The following is a 17,509-nucleotide window of genomic DNA, read 5'->3' on the forward strand; positions in this document are numbered from 1 at the left end:
CATTTATGCATTTGAAAATTTTGTTTCTCTCTCTCACTCAAAGCCTTCATTCATAGCAGATAGCACTAAGATTGAAGGAATCCGCTCGTGTGGACTGAGTAGAGGTGTTGTCACCATTCAATGTTCGTGATCACTCCTTAGATCTGCATTAAAGGGTTCAATCGCCACAAGAGGTAACGATTCTATCATTGATCATGCCCATTCGTAAGGATCACTAAAGGAGAAATTTTTAATTTCCGATGTGTTTTGGATTGCTATTCTCCTTCAAATATATCTCAATTGACAAAGAATAAAACACTTTAGAAGATATGGGATATTGCACCCCTTTATATTTTTTTCGTTCTTCAATACATCTATTACATCGGTTGGTTTCTACGCCGAGGAGAGATGTGCTTATTTAATTTTATTTAACAAATAAGTAACCTATTACCTCGATCGTCATAATATATGAGGGGAAAGTAAACCATTTTGTCTTTTTGTAAATGAACTGTTATCGCCCATTTATAAAGTAACATCAGACATGATATTGTCAACATATAAATCCACTTGAAAATGGTGTAATCCGCTTAAAAGCATCATCATTTAATAAAAACATGAATGCACAAGGATATATATATATTTCACCTCTAGTATTATTATAACTGAGCGGAAAAATAGCGTATTTTCTAGAAAATAAAAAAATACTATTCTTAAAGATCGATTCATAATTTATACAATTTTTTCTACCCCGTGAAAGTTCAACTTAAAAAAAATAATATAATGCACTTTTAATGACATCAATATATATCTATCCCATTAAATTATGGTAAAACTTTTTTTTCATATGAAGTAAAAGTTGATTTCCGTATCAGTGTCTATTTTTTCCTCAACGACAATATCTCTATCATCTCTATTGTAATTTGGAGGATAAATAATGTCAATAAAATATATTGATAATAATCAACTTAATAAAGTATTTAGTTAACATATATAAAGACTTCAAATTCTCACTATTCCCACTAACACATGAAAAATATGACATAAATCCTCGTTATCATAAATTCACAATCGTGCTGATGTGAACAAGTCATATAAATCCTCATAGAAAAACTTCTTGAAAAGCTCCATCAATTCAACCTGAAAATGCATACACACAATAACAGAACCATCTCTGTCAGGAACCAATTGAATCCATGCCCTGTCATGTCTAGAAACATATCCAGTACCAAAGTAAAATGGTTTTCCCCACCCAAAATCAGCTTTGTATGTAGGCAAATTTATCCAACTTGTTAGATGAAGATTTGGATTCCCAAAATATGTAGCATCCTTACCTTCACTGCCTATAAACAATTTCCTTGCATCTTCCAAATGCTCAAAACCCCGAATAACATCAATCTGTGACCTTATATACTCATTTGTTATCATCTCATGTGCTTCCCTTATCTTCTTTGCAACATAACTCAACCGCTTTGATGTGATTTCTCCAATATACCCTTTTGCTGAAGTTTGAATCAAAGCATTCCCATAGTAATAATCTGGAAGATTTGGAATTATTCTATTCCTGATTTCAACATTGAATCTTAAAACACTTTCTTGTTTCTTTTCAAGATCACGTGCTTTAGATGCACTTTTCCATATATGTGCACTTATAGCTTCAAATCTACTATAAGGTCTTGACCCTTTTGGAATATCAAATTCATTAGCCTTTTTCTTCAACTTTTCAACTTGTTCTGCTGTGAGTTTCAATAATTCAGCTCTCATACTCTTGTTTCTTTCAATATTTGCGTCAGATCTTCCAAGAATGAATGGTGGTGGCTTTAACTCTATGTGTTCATAACATGGTTCAAATGGGGTGTGTGAAAATTTGAGAATTGTTCTGTCTAAAAAGGGTATTTCACTAGAATCTAGTGTTTCACCTCTTGCTATTTTGGCCCATGAATTTAACAATTTGGTAAAAGCAGCACCATCGGATAAAGGGTGAGAGTAAGCAATTCCGATAGCGAATGCAGAAGCTTCATCTTTGTCTGAGAATCGTGTGACTTGAACAAGAAACAATGGAATGTCTTCTATGGGTTGATTATAATCGATTTTTGGAATAAGCTCTCCGGTAGATTCATAAGGTGAAAAGTCACCATAATCATCAACTGTTTTTGTTGTTTCAGCTTCTGTCAAAACAGCTCCTTTTGCATTGAGATTCACTTCAACTCGACCACCTTTGGTATAAGAATAACGACCAGCGATAGGATAGTAATGAACAAGAATCTTGCTGAGAGAGTTTTTCAAGGTTTCAATGACATTCTCTGGGTTCTGTTTCGGTTTGTAAATTAAAATAAGTGGTAGGTGGCTTAGACGCACAACCTGATCTAAATCAGAGAGCCACAAATAACCATTTGGAGTTGGTTCATTTGGAGTCACATTGTATGAAGCTTTTATGATTACCATTTTTCGTTTCTTGGAATGTTTCTTTTTCTATATGCTTTGTGATTCATTTTTCCATCTAATCTTTGTGATGTATAAAGAGAGAGAGGGCACAACAACTAAGTGTTATCCAAAGTAGGTGTGGTCCATGATCTTCCTAAATATTCTATTATGAGTTATGTTTTTCTATAAAATATTAATTTTTATATTTTTTTAATAATTTCTTTTATAATTATTTAACTTCTTATCTTCAGTTTTATTTATCACAAAACCTATATTTCTTCTCTTTATATGTCTAAATTCCTGAATTTATTTTTCATTATTTTTTTCTATAGATGTTATTCCAATATTCTTTTTTTAATAATGTTATTTTTAACTTTGTCAAATCTAATCTTACCGCAGACTCAATGCAATATCTCTGTCTTTGCTCCATTGACTTTAACTCTAAATAATCATTTCCATTAATAAATCATTAGAAATATTATAATTTCCTAATTCAACTGATCAGTTAAAAGTTTTTATTCATTAAATCAATATTACAATTTTTTATAAAATTTAAAATTTATTTAATATTTCTATTGCTATTCGGTTGAAATCTTTAACCTCGGTCCAAGAATATTATAAATTGCATTTTTATCATTATAATCTTATATAAGTGATATAATATTCAAATACGAAAAATTCATGTATTTTTTTTAATAATAAAATTACTAATAGTGAGTGACTAAAAATGTATTAATTTACCACATAACGTTAAAAACTAAGTATATTTGATTCAGATTATAACTTTTCAACATATCTTAAATTATATGTTGATATTAACGTTTAAATCGTGATGAATCATATAACAAAAATATACATCAAATAATTTATTATTAAGTATTAATGGTTCAAAATATTTAATCAAATGAATAAAATTAAATAAATAAATAAAACGATTTAAAATTTGATATAAAAGAAAATATGATGGGATACATAATAATTTTTGAAGAAGAAAATGAATATAAACAAACATATTTTTTTTATTAAAAAACAAAAAAAAATGCAATTATTATGATTTATATTAAATAAAAATTCGAAAATAATTTAAAGATAGAGAATAACTATAAGCGTCAACTCAATCAAACTAGAGACTAAGTTCTAATTTATAAATGGGCCAGAATTAAAAAAAAATACAATTGTAATAATTAAAAACAACATAAAAATAATTATTATATAATAATAAAAATAAAATTTAATTATAATTATTTTATCTTTGATATAGTTTTTTTTTTAATGTATTAGGGTTTTATTATAGCATTATTTTAATTTATTTAATTTTTTTATAATATTGTGTTATATTTATTATTATTAATGAACAAAATTGGACTTCTTAAAATGTCGGGGTCCTCCAAAATTTGGGTCCCTGTGTTGTAGAGCTTGTTTCACTGGCATGGGATCGAGTTTGACAATTATAATAAGTTGATGGAAGCGATCGAGAAAAATTACAAGAGAAATAGTAATACGAAAGAAAATGAATAATTTTAAAATACTAAAATTAAATTGATGATATTTTAGTAAATATAGTAATTTTTTAAATACTAAAACTCATATTTATTAACAATAATAAAGTCAAGTGTGAGTTGGAGTCCCGCATTAATTATAAATGTGGAGATTGAAATATTTATAAGTAGGAGAACCCACATAGCTATCACTTATTTTTGGTGAATATACAATGTGTTTCTCACAAAAGTATTGTTCTAAAAAAAAGAAATCTCACAATATTGAATGATCCCTCATGAAAAACTTCTCCAACAATATTCTTTCCTTTCCTTCTCCTAAAATTTGAACCAAAGATGATTAATTAGAAATTTTTCCACTCTCCCCATCCATCTACTCCTAATCAAACATATTCCTAAAAAAAAACTCAAAACTAGGACACTTAGAGAAATTTATTTACAAAGTATAGTAATTCGGAAGAAAAAAATGAGTATTGGACGAGACACAATTCAATTATGAGTAAAAAAATTCAATTATAAGACCTCATCAGTCTTAAATTTACTGAATGAGACACAATTTTTAAAGCACCAACGTTAACTTAATCAAAGCTTCTAAATTTAAATCCAACTATAAAATCACACCAAGATTAAATTTTTTAAATGTGACTTTTACTCCCCATTGCAATTCTCTTTCCGAAAAAGTATATATACACCCTTGATTATAAGACAATTATCATACTTATAACAAATATATATCTTAAAAAATATTGTCACTTTTATAATATAATTGAATGTTCTTTATTTGAGCTCTAAAAATAAGTCTATAATTTAGAAAAAAATCAATATTAAAAAAAACTTAAACTTTTATTTATTTTGAGTTTTTTTTTAATTTGTATAAACGGTTGAAAATTAAACTTTAATTTTGTATATTTATTATGAGTTTTTAACATATTTATTAAATCACAAGTTAACATTTTGTTTATTATAGGATTAAATATACGATATTCTCTGCAATGTTAGTGAAATTCAATTTAGTCCTTTAAAATAAAATATTTTTAATCTCTCTTTTAAAATGTTAAAAGTATGTGTCTTGTATATCCTAAACATAAAAGTTATCCTGTAATATATTTTCTTTTGTTTACCCCTTAAATTTAGTGTTCAAATTGTACGATTAAGAGAGAAAAATATTATAGGGGAATCAAAAAAATATATATCACTGGAGATAAAACAAAATTTGTCTATATTCCACGGTAGCGTATATTTAATCATTTATGATAATACAAATATATTAATAAATACTAACAATAAAATAGTAAATTTATAATTTTTATTTATTACTTTATTTATTTATTTATTTATCCTATCATTGAAATGCATAAAATTGTTAAATGTAAGAATTATTATAAAATAAAGAAAATATGATATACTACTTACACTATACAAATAATAAAAAAACAAATAATATTTTTATTTTATTTAATAAAATTAATACAATAATAATACCATATGATCTTTTATGACGGAAACTGATCATCTCCCGCTTTCTCTATCATATTTTTTTTCCCAACTCTAATCTTAATATTTTTTCCCCAACTCTAATCTTAATCATTCATATATTAATTAATATTGTTACATGCATATGTTAGATTGAAATGAATCTTGTGATTGAGTCAGGCCCGATGATATGTGATTGAGTCAGGTCCGATGATATGTGACAACAACAGACTCTATAGCACATTAGCTCTAAATTTGGATTCTAAAATTTTAAAAAGTTTAATTTTTTATATATTAATATTAATAAATATAAGAAATATTATAAAAAATATATAAAAATAGTATAATAAAATCTAATAGATTAAAAAATAAGATTGATCAGATTCAAAATAATTATAATTATATTTTAATTTTATTAATATTTAATTATATTTTTTTATGTATCATTTTTAATTATTATAATTATATTTTTCTTTTTAAATTTTTGCCTATTTTTGAATTTGATCTGAGACTCTAGATTAATTAGACGGGTCCTAGAATGAGTAGTTGTTAGAAAATTCGGTAAAATTAAATGGATCCAGGACTGAATCGTGATTGAGAATCACTTTCCTTAAAAGTATTTCAAGCACTCTTTAATTATGTCTTAGAGTTGGAAAATGCAAGAACACTCAGGATAATATCAACCTTAATTTTGAGTCTGCACAAGACAAGTGAAGAACCCGAAATGCAAGGAAGGTTTTTCTGGAATTTGGAAGAGAAATACGTTTTTAGTTCTTGTTTTTTTTTCTGAATAGAATCATATATTTATAGGAGATATGGATGTTGTTTCAAAAGTTTGCAACCTTTGATGAAACAACACCATTTCACCATAAAACACAATGTTTCATATATGACACTATTTCATGAAAAGGTATGAAAATTGAATTCAAAATTCAAACAAAACAATAACTAAAATTCAAGCAAAGCATTAAATGCTATTTAACTCTTTTGTCATTTTGGAACTAATATTGCAAAACAATTTCCAACAATCCCCCAATAGTTCTAATAATGACAAAAATCATTCCAGATAGTGAAATATAAAAAGTGTTAATACAGTTAGGTATCTTTCGATTTTAAACCTAACCTTAGTGAGGATAACGCAAAGTTTAATCGGAATGTTTGGTAGCAAAGCTTTTAAACCATTAATCCATGGGATCAGACCGGCGTTACCTTACACACACTCTTTAAAGGTTCTTCCTTTACATATCTCGCTTAACACTTATTTATGGCCATATGCTATCCTTTTCATGAATTTTTCATGAGAGAAACTCCAACTCTCACTTTGAGACGGCACCATCTCAAAATTCACATAGGTGAGGTTCATATAACATCCTTTCCAATAGATACTCTTCTTCGTTAATGAAATTCATTAAGAGGTTTTGGAAACCTCAACCCTCAATTCAACACAGTCAACCTTATTTCCCAAATTCTTGACTTACATCCAATTCAACGACTTGTTGTTACCCATTGAATCTTGAAGTTAATGTTTTGTTAACATAAGATTGGGTTGTTGCCGCTGTCGGAACGTTTATTTAAGGAGTTTCAACCTCATTCCTCTCGAGGTTGTTCGTACCAAGTCTCTGGTCAGTGGCTTAGTAAACAGATCTGCTAAGTTATAGCATGTTCGTATGTAGGTGAGTGAAATGATTCCATCCTTAATCAATTTTCTTACGAACGAATGTCTAAGTCCTATATGTCTAGACTTTCCATTATACACTTCGCTGAATGCTCTTGCTAATGTGGCTTGGCTATCGCAATGTATCATCACTTTTGAGACATTGTCTTTAGCCAATGGAACTTCCAACAGAAGATCCCTCAACCATTCCGCTTCTTGACCGGCGGAAGCGAGAGCCACGAACTCTGATTCCATGGTCGAAAGTGTAATGCATGTTTGTTTCTTGCTCTTCCAAGAAATTTCTCCACCAGCAAGTGTAAATATCCATCCAGTTGTAGATTTATGGTCTCCAATATTAGATATCCAACTCGCATCAGTGTATCCTTCTAATATGGCAGGGAACCTTCCATAATGAAGACCAAGGTCCTTGGTTTTTAGTAGATAGCCAAAAATCCTTGTAATTGCCTTCCAATGTTCATTACTTGGATTACTAGTAAATCGACTCATTTTACTGACTGCAAATGATATGTCGGGTCTGGTACATTGCATTAGGTACATTAGACACCCTATTGCACTTGCATATTCCAATTGAGCCACTGATCTTCCATTATTCTTTTGAAGTTTGTTGGCATGATCAAATGGAGTGGTTACTTCCTTAAAGTTTAGATGTTTAAACTTATCAAGCATTTTCTCAATATAGTGGGTTTGACTAAGTTCATAACCCCCACTATTTCGCTTAACCTTGATCCTTAAAATTGTGTCAACAAGTCCAAGATCTTTCATCTTGAAAGTGGATGTTAGAAACTTCTTTGTTTCTAAGATTCCTTTTAAATCATTACTAATGATCAACATATCGTCGACATAGAGACAAAGGAATATTACAGTGGTTTTGCACGTCTTTGTGTATAAACATTTGTCACAAGAATTAGGAATAAATCCATTTGAGAGTATTACAGAGTCAAATTTTTGATGCCACTGTTTTGGTGCTTGTTTTAGTCCGTATAAGGATTTGACAAGTTTACACACCTTTTGTTCATTTCCAGGAAGCAGGTAGCCTTCCGGTTGTTCCATGTAGATTTCCTCATCGAGATCTCCATTTAGGAACGCTGTTTTAACATCCATCTGATGAATTATAAGATCATTCAAAGATGCTAAGGCAAACAACAATCTAATAGTAGTTGTTCTTGCTACTGGTGTGTATGTGTCGAAGTAATCTATACCTTCTTTCTGTCTAAATCCTTTTGCCATTAATCTGGCTTTATAAGTGTTTAGAGTACCATCGCTATGGTATTTCTTCTTAAACACCCACTTGCATCCAATGGGCCTTGATCCCTTAGGTAAGTCAACAAGTTCCCAAGTGTGGTTTGATACAATTGAATCCATTTCATCTTGGATAGCATCTTTCCAAAAAGTGGAGTCCCTTGAAGTTAGTGCTTCCTTATAAGTTTTTGGATCATCTTCCACTTGAAGAATAATCGGAATGCGTTGAACAAAGTTCTTACAATTTCCCTCAACAAGATAAAAGGAAATAGATTGAGAATCAATCTCATCTGGTCCTAGATTCTTGTTTTCCGAATTCTCTTGCTTATCCTAGGCTCGGGTTGTGGTTCAATGATTATAGGAGTGCCTTCAGTTTGTATTTCTACAATCCGAGAAGAGTTATCTTCATGAGATTCTTTATTAGTGGCCGACTCCGATCCTTTATCCTTTGTGATAAGGTTTTCAAAGAATTCTACATCCCGGGATTCAACAATTACATTAGATTCTAGATTTAAGAGTCTATATGCTTTACTGTGTTGTGCATATCCTACAAAAGCACATCTTATTCCTCGAGGACCCAACTTGGTTCTTTTAGGATCCATGTTTTTGTAGTATGCCACACACCCCCACACTTTAAAGTAACCGATATTTGGCGCTCTGCCTTTCCATGACTCATATGGAGATATACCAGTTTTCTTTAACGGAATTCTATTGATTATATGATAGGCGGACAATAATGCCTCACCCCACAAGTTAAGGGGTAATTTAGAATGCATCAACATGGCATTCATCATCTCTTGATATGTTCGATTCTTTCTTTCTGCCATGCCATTTTGTTGCGGTGTTCGTGGTGCCGAACATTCATGTATTATACCGTGCTCTTCACAGAATGCATCAAATTCAATTGAAAAATATTCGCCGCCCCTATCACTTCTAAGGACCTTTATACTTTTATTTAATTGATTTTCGACTTCTGCTTTATAAGTCTTAAAGGCATTAAATGCATCATCTTTATGCTTTAAGAGATATACATGAGTGTATCTAGAGGAATCGTTTATGAATGTAATAAAGTATCTATTCCCTCCACGTGTCAACATGCCATTAAATTCGCACAAATCTGAGTGCACAAGATCAAGTAATTTCGTTTTCCTTTCAACACTTTTGAAAGGCTTCTTAATCATATTTGATTCAACACATAATTCACAATTTTTGAAATCCTTTATATTACATGAAATTAGTCCAGATTTAATTAGTCTCTTCATAGAACTAATACCACAATGTGCTAATCTATTATGCCATAAAGAAACAGAATCAAGCATGTAAGCAGAATTAGAAATTTCATTAATAATATTATCATTAGTACATAGTTTGATCATTCCCTCTGCGGAATATCCTTTTCCAATGAATACACCATTACGGGTCAAAATAAGTTTGCCCGATTCATATATAGATTTAATACCCGGTTTTCCCAATAAATCCCCACTAACAAGATTCCTATTCATGTCTGGAACATGAAGCACATTTACAAGTGTAACTTTCTTTCCAGAAGTGAAGTTATGTTCGACCGAACCGGTTCCAACAACTTTAGAGCGGACTTCATTTCCCATTTGTACCTCTTGTCCATCAATTGCTTCAGAATAGGTTTTGAATGCAGCCTTGTCATAAGTAACGTGCACCATAGCGCAAGTGTCATACCACCAACCTTGAACTTTTCCTTTGATTGCCATAATTTTGCTCACTGTAGCAATTATGTCATCATCTGATCGAATTGCATTGATCTCATTTTTTGCCTTATTTTGTCTGCAATCTCGAGCATAATGTCCAGGTTTACCGCATACGAAACATCCGTTCTTTGGACCTTTATGACCGCCAGAGTTCTTGAACTTGTTATGTTCTTTCTTTGGTCCAAGATGACTCTTCATGCCATCATGTCTCTTCTTTCCCTTGTTGGTCACAGCGTTTGTTTTGAAATGAGTAGGGGGTTCTGATTTCTCCCTCTCCTTCGATTCCTCCTCGATTCGAAGATGTTTCTGAATTTTCTCCAAGGAGAAGTCCTCGGAACTGTGCAACAATTTCTTTCGGTAGCCTTTCCATGAAGGTGGTAATTTTGCAATAATTGCACCGACTTGGAAGGTCTCAGGGATGTCTATTTTTACTGCCTTTATTTTATTGACCAGAACTTGCAATTCATGCACTTGGGGAAGAATGGCCTTAGAATCTAGGAATTTAAAATCGAAATATTTAGATATTAAGAACTTCTTCGTACCTTCCTCTTCAGCCTTGAACTTGAATTCTAGTGTCTTCCATATTTCTGTTGCCGATGGATTGTCTGTGTAGAGGTCGTAGAGACGATCAGATAAAGTATTCAGAATGTGTCCACGGCAAAACAGTTCGTCCTCCTTGCGTTTCTTGCGCTCCTTCTTGAGTTCTTCCGAATCATTTTCTGTTGGTTCAGGTATTGGTTGTAGGTCGGGATCAAGAACATAGTGAACCTTCAGGGCAGTCAATAGGAATGTCATCTTGTCTTGCCATCTTGTGTAATTTGTTCCATCAAATCGATCTAACTTGACAAGATCCTGGTTCATCACTTTGATGCTTGAAACAGCAGCGTCTGAAGCCATTATGTTACTAATACTTTTAAGATTGTTAGAAAATTCGGTAAAATTAAATGGATCCAGGACTGAATCGTGATTGAGAATCACTTTCCTTAAAAGTATTTCAAGCACTCTTTAATTATGTCTTAGAGTTGGAAAATGCAAGAACACTCAGGATAATATCAGCCTTAATTTCGAGTCTGCACAAGACAAGTGAAGAACCTGAAATGCAAGGAAGGTTTTTCTGGAATTTGGAAGAGAAATACGTTTTTAGTTCTTGTTTTTTTTTTTAATAGAATCATATATTTATAGGAGATATGGATGTTGTTTCAAAAGTTTGCAACCTTTGATGAAACAACACTATTTCACCATAAAACATAATGTTTCATATATGACACTATTTCATGAAAAGGTATGAAAATTGAATTCAAAATTCAAACAAAACAATAACTAAAATTCAAGCAAAGCATTAAATGCTATTTAACTCTTTTGTCATTTTGGAACTAATATTGCAAAACAATTTCCAACAGTAGTATCATTTATGATTGATATCCTTTATGACTCTCGTTATGAGATAAAGATAAAGTAGTCCTTCTCAACTATACCTTACTTATTTAGAATATAATTAAATTTCAATGCAAAAAAAAAGAAAGCTATTTGCCATACTATTTCAATGCAAAAAAAGAAAGCTATTTGCCATACTATTTCAATGCAATAACACTATTTTTTTCTTTTCCTTTAACTTTTCTTAAACGGAAGTTGCACAGAGGGACAACTAGTAGCGATAGATTTTTGACATTTTGGTAGACAAACAAGTGGACACATTAGATATTGCTTGATTAATTTATTTTATAATTATGTAATAAATATTTATTTAATATTTTTTTTTTAATTCTGAAAAATAACATATTCTAACATTTGCAAAGAAAAATATTAAGTTATTCACAAGCTCTTCGGTTTACAATTTTTTTTCTCTCAACTCCTTTAAAATTTCTCGAACCTTCTCTCTAGGGCTGAAAATGAGTCGAGTCGAGTCGAACCCGTCGTCAGCTCGACCTGACTCGATAAGAATTGGTTTAGCTCGAAACTCGACTTGAGTTCGACACGAACTTTTTTTTAAGCTCGAACTCGACTCGTTTTAAGTTCTTGAACAACTCGGTTCAACTCGTTAGATTCAGTTCGTTAGGTTCAGTTTGTTTACTTCACGGACTAAAAAATTATTTTTTAAAATTTAAATTTTTTTATTATATTTGACATTTTAAATTATTCTTTTTAAAGGGAAAATATTAAAACAAAATAAAGCTTTCAAGAGATAAATTTAAAAGTCTAATTCAAAAACTATTCTTTTTGAGTTTAAGTTTGTCTCAAAAACTATTACAAATATAATAAAATAGTACAACAAAAACTATTAGAAATTGATACATTTCCATCACAAAATGATTATTCAACTTCAATCTTCATTACACCAACTATCAACTGATTTACTGTCATAGCTAGTAAGGAAAGGATAACCTGCAAGATGGAAGAAGATAATTTTTAAGCCAATTAAATTCAAAGAAAATAAATAAAATCCTCATAACAGAGTTATAGTTCATTATATACAGAAAGAACATATTCAGAACACAGTAAAAAATGACAAAACTACTAAAACAATCAGATGATGAGAATAATAATATTTACCTCTATTGAAAAAAATTGTTGAATCTGGAAGAAAGAGTTAAAGTTTTTTTTCTTCAGAATAGAGAACAAAGACTGAAAATACGTAATATGAAGGAAGTTCTCTAAAACCTAAAATCTAAAAAGGAATACTAAAGGTTTTGCTTTTGAAAAATGAAATACTAATAAATGGACATATTTAAAATCTTAAAAATAGTTAATAATAATAATAAAGTCAAAAATAATATAAAAGGATACAAATTAAATCATATAAATGGTACAATATTTAAAAAACGTTATTTTTAAAGTGGTAGTTTAAAAAATAAATTTAGAAGTAGTTTAAAATGGCACTTTAAAATTAAAAGTCACGGTGCATTATGTGTTTTTTTTTGAGTTAGAAGTATTTTACTTTTTATAAAAAAAATGTCACTAGTATTTTTTAAAATATTTAATTTGATAAGTTAAAAGGTTAAAATCTATACATTATTTTTTTAAATGATACTATTGAGATATATGATTTAAAAATATTTTATATATATATATATATATATATATATATATATATATATATATATATATATATATATATATATATATATATATATATAACCGAGTCGACTCATGAACCTAACGAGTCGAACTATACATAGCTCAAGTTCAGCTCATTTATTTTACGAACTTAGTTTTAAGCTCAAGTTCGACTCATTTGGTTCATGAACCAAGTCCAACGAATTAATTATCAAATCGAGTCTCGAACTATTTTCGAGTTGGTTTGGTTCATTTCCAGCCCTACTTCTCTCATAAATCCATTAATGTTGCGTGAATTTGTCTTATTTAAATAAAAAAATACTTTTTTTTGTTGTGGTCTCTACCAGAATGCGTTGAAAGATTTTGGTGATCCTATAGAGACATTACAAAGCTTTAATTTGTGGTCCTTCGTCTTTGGTGGTTCCATAGAGACCATTATAAACTTTAATTTGTGATCCTTCACCTTTGCATTTTAGATTGGTCCACATGTTTCTCTTAATTTGTTAAGTTTTTCAAATATTATTTTAGGGTTTCTCATTCCCTCGTTATGTGTGTATTTGTCTTGTAATGAAATGGAAAAGCATTGACCTAAATTTAATACTTTATTTATTGATTGTGAACCCTAGTTTGATTTTATTTTAAGCTGTTATACTTTGTGGATCATATTTTGACTATAATTTGACATAATTTAACAACATGTGTTATGTAGAAGAGATGAGTTTATTTAAGGTGGTATTTTACAAAATGTCTATTATGTAAAAAAAACCTAAGTTATGGTATGAAGATGGGGAAGTTTATGCATATAGTGGACAAGATCTTGATTTCTAGTCCTATTTTGAAGTCTGTGATTTAATCAAGGAAATTGACTCAGAGATTGATGTTGAGGTTGTGAAACTGTGGTGGAAATATGAGGGTGGTAGTTTGGAAGAAGATTTAAAACCCTTTAGGAATGATGGGGATGCAACTGAACTATCTGTGCTTTTTGAGAAAAGTAACTGGGAAATTGAAATATTCATTGACCCCAAACCATCTACAAGTGAATCCAAATTTATGGATATGGTAAAAGATAAAAATAAGAGAAAAAATGTGATGAGAATGTTGAACACTCTAGTGATTGTAGTGATGAATATGTAAATGGTATATACACTTCGAAGGTAGTGAATAAGAGATGATGAATAGAGTTGATGAAGGTTTTGATAAAGGGTTTAATAAAGTGTTCAACTTTGGGTTAGATGAAAGTGAACCTAGAAAGACATGTGTTACTCATGGTGCTTCCACGAGTGAACACCAAACAATACCTTTATCACACAAGAGATGGGTAGGGAAAATATCATAGAAGAAGTGCATGTTACTGAAGAACTTGATACTTGGGAAGATGATGAACTTTACTTATTCATTTTAGGGGAGGCCTAAAGTGTACGTGGGTGACATCAAAATTCAGAGGAGTGCACCTACATTGAAAAATGTTTTTTTTAGACCCATGCTCTTCAACTCGGAATGACAAGAGTTGCACTAGAAAAGAAAACCTCGTTGTGAAGACTCAATATCCTGTTGTGCATACTCAAAACCCTTTGAGAAGTTTCAAAAACCTAATGAGAAAAATAAAACACCTATTGAGCCCAATCAAACACCTGAATGATGAAGACATTAGAAACAATGTCATACTTGACATTCAACCTATTAGTATTGACACAAGTCTTATCAAACCAACAATCTTATTATGCCAAGTTCATCCAAGTTTGGTGATATCCAAACCTTCATTGGTATAAGACCCAAAGTAGCTAAGTCTTGTGCTTTCAAACTACCAGGAGCTGTCAAGCATCTTCAAATAAGCCAAGTAGAATTGAGACCTAGTGAGTTGTATTATATTGAGTAATGTGCATTCAATAAGTTTTAGAAACACAAGACTTTTGACCCGTGCAACATAGGAGTTTGGTTCAAAAGTATAGACATAATTAATATTGGCATAAAAATACATAAATGTATATTTATTGTATATTTGGAAAACAAATAGTGTTAAATTGAGAATGTGTAAGGGCTAGAGTGTCTGCTATGGTTTCTGTATTTCAAAGGGAATTGGGATCTCCATCGGGTCGGCGTTTCTTCACGGTGGTTTAAAGTCTTACTCTTAGGATTGGGGACCACCCTGTAAGGTCACCAAGGTTGGGGGGTTTGTTATTTCCCATAGAATTTCTCTCTAATGAAGTGATTGATTCTCTTGGCCGAAATTTGGGGTTTTCTCTTTGATTTAGGGTTTCATGGCGTAATAATATGAAGGGTTTGTGAGAGCAAGCCCAAGAAAGACTCTTGACCCAAAAGAGAGTCACGCTCGTAACACTATGGGGCTTAAGATTCAAGAGTTGATCAAAGATATTGAGAATTCTCATTCTCAACCAGACTTAGAAAGGAAGAATGGATTGTTATAAAATCAGCTTCATCTGCAAATGCAAAGTGATAACAAGGTTTCATACAAGAATATGGTCACATGGGAATCTTGTAAAAAACCAGATAATTGGAGTCAGCAAGAGGAATATGGGTGGAATTTGAAGAGGAAATGAATAGGATTTGTATAGAGGAGCATGAGGTAGGAGGTTATGAATGCCCGAAATTTGTTTTATAGGTGATAGAGGAAAAATAGATAGTGAAACCTTGGGAAAAAGGAATCATTATCAAGATTCTTGGGAGGAAAATAGGTTTCAAGGCTCTTGAAAATCGACTTCAACAACTTTGGGTGAGAAGGGGAATGTTGAGCATTATTCAACTTGGTCAGGACTACTGCCTAGTCACATTTTTGAGCGAAAAGGATCACCAAACAACTCCTATGGGAGGCTTGTGGCTCATATATGACCATTATCTTACAATGCGAGAATGGAGTCCCAACTTCTGTCCTTCCAACAATGTTGTTGAGCAGTTGGCTATGTGGGTTAGAGTTTTTGGACTACCCATAGATTATTATGATCAAAAGGTTTTTTTACCTTCATTTGTAATCATATTTGTAAGGATATCAAGGTGGACAAGAACACCCTCATAAGGGAAAAGGGGGAGTATGTGAGACTCTGTATTCAAGTTGATCTTTCCAGAACCCTCCTTGTTATGTTAGCAATCAAAATTCATCACTAAAAATTGGAGTATGAAGGCCTTCATTTGTTATGTCTTATCTATGGGGAAATATGGGCTCGTAGAGAATTATCAAGACAACATTAATCCTGATCAAGGAAAGGCAAAGGATAAGGACATAGGAAACAATGAAATTGAAGGTGTTAATTCTAAATCCAATTCTCAAGAAATAAAAAAGGGTTCGTGGATGGTTGTGCAAAAAGTGAGAAGAAGGAAACTAGATAATACAACTTCCAACAAAAATACAGTTTTAAGGAAAGGCATGAAGGAGACCAGAAAAAATAAAGGTTATTGTTTCTCAGCCTTTATGGAGGAAGGGGAAGTTGGGACTATGGGTTTTTAAGGTTTTTCCATCACATAAGCTAGAGGTCATGCTGGTGGCATTGTTATGGGATGGAAATAGCACATGTTACATATTCACATTCTGAAGCTTCATTTTCAAGTTCAGGGAGGTAGAATATTTTTAAAAAGCTTGATAGAGGTCTTAACAACGTCATTTAGAGAACTATGTTTCTTGAGGCTCATGTTCAAGTGATTCTCCATCTTAATTGCTTCAATCATCATCCCATCCTTATTCATCTCTGGATAAAGAGCTAAGTAGGAAGAACAAAGACTTTAGGTTTGAAAGTAGTGGATGAGTAGTTGATCATTGTCTGTCTGAGTAGATATCTTACGAGCATACATTACAAGATGACACAGAGGACAAGTATTTCCTTTATACTTTTCAAAGTTTGGGACCTTGAACTTAATAGGGATTTTGACGTTGGACACCAAGCACAACTCAGCAACACTCTTACCAAACAAATCTTTTTCCCTTAGGGTCTTCAATTCCTTTCTCAACTCAAGAAGTTGGTCTTTCATCTCGTCCATCTTTTCGTAAACATCAGGGCCCTCAGACGGATCAGAGTGATAGATGGTTTTCTTAACACGGGGCAAAGTACGCACGACATGAAGAGGAACAGACATGACCGAGCTAGATGTCGATATTGAAGCAAACTGTTGGTTCTAAGTGTTGGCAGCAATTTTGGTAAAACAACGAGTGTTCACAAGATGTTGCATGTGATGTCTTAACATAAGATATCTTGTACCTGCTGGAGTTTAAAAACATAATTATGCAGGATTATTTCAGGATGTCATACACGATGTCATGACCTCTGATATTATGTACCTGCTGGAAATTATAAATGGAATTATGCAGGATTGTTCCAGGATGTCAGACCCGATGTCATGACATCCTGTACACAAAACATTCAGGGTGAATGTTATGTGTTATGCGATTGCGCATTTAATGGCAATCTATGTATGATTGAAGATCTGATTTGCAGGCGCAT

General features: G+C 31.5%; 1 protein-coding gene across 1 annotated transcript; it reads right to left on the minus strand.

The window, feature by feature from the left end:
• Positions 1 to 911: 911 nt before the first annotated feature.
• Positions 912 to 2,532, minus strand: LOC127084982 (spermidine hydroxycinnamoyl transferase). Its single transcript, XM_051025526.1, has one exon. The coding sequence runs from the start codon at positions 2,419 to 2,421 to the stop codon at positions 1,042 to 1,044; it is 1,380 nt and encodes a 459-aa protein (XP_050881483.1). The 5' UTR covers positions 2,422 to 2,532; the 3' UTR covers positions 912 to 1,041.
• Between the last annotated feature and the right edge of the window lie 14,977 nt (positions 2,533 to 17,509).

This window comes from Lathyrus oleraceus, chromosome 5 (genome assembly GCF_024323335.1).
Source record: "Lathyrus oleraceus cultivar Zhongwan6 chromosome 5, CAAS_Psat_ZW6_1.0, whole genome shotgun sequence".
Classification (NCBI taxonomy): domain Eukaryota; kingdom Viridiplantae; phylum Streptophyta; class Magnoliopsida; order Fabales; family Fabaceae; genus Lathyrus; species Lathyrus oleraceus.

Bases quoted from the DNA above. Each gene is read 5' to 3' on its own strand.
- LOC127084982 (XM_051025526.1), bottom strand. From the start codon at position 2,421: ATGGTAATCATAAAAGCTTCATACAATGTGACTCCAAATGAACCAACT.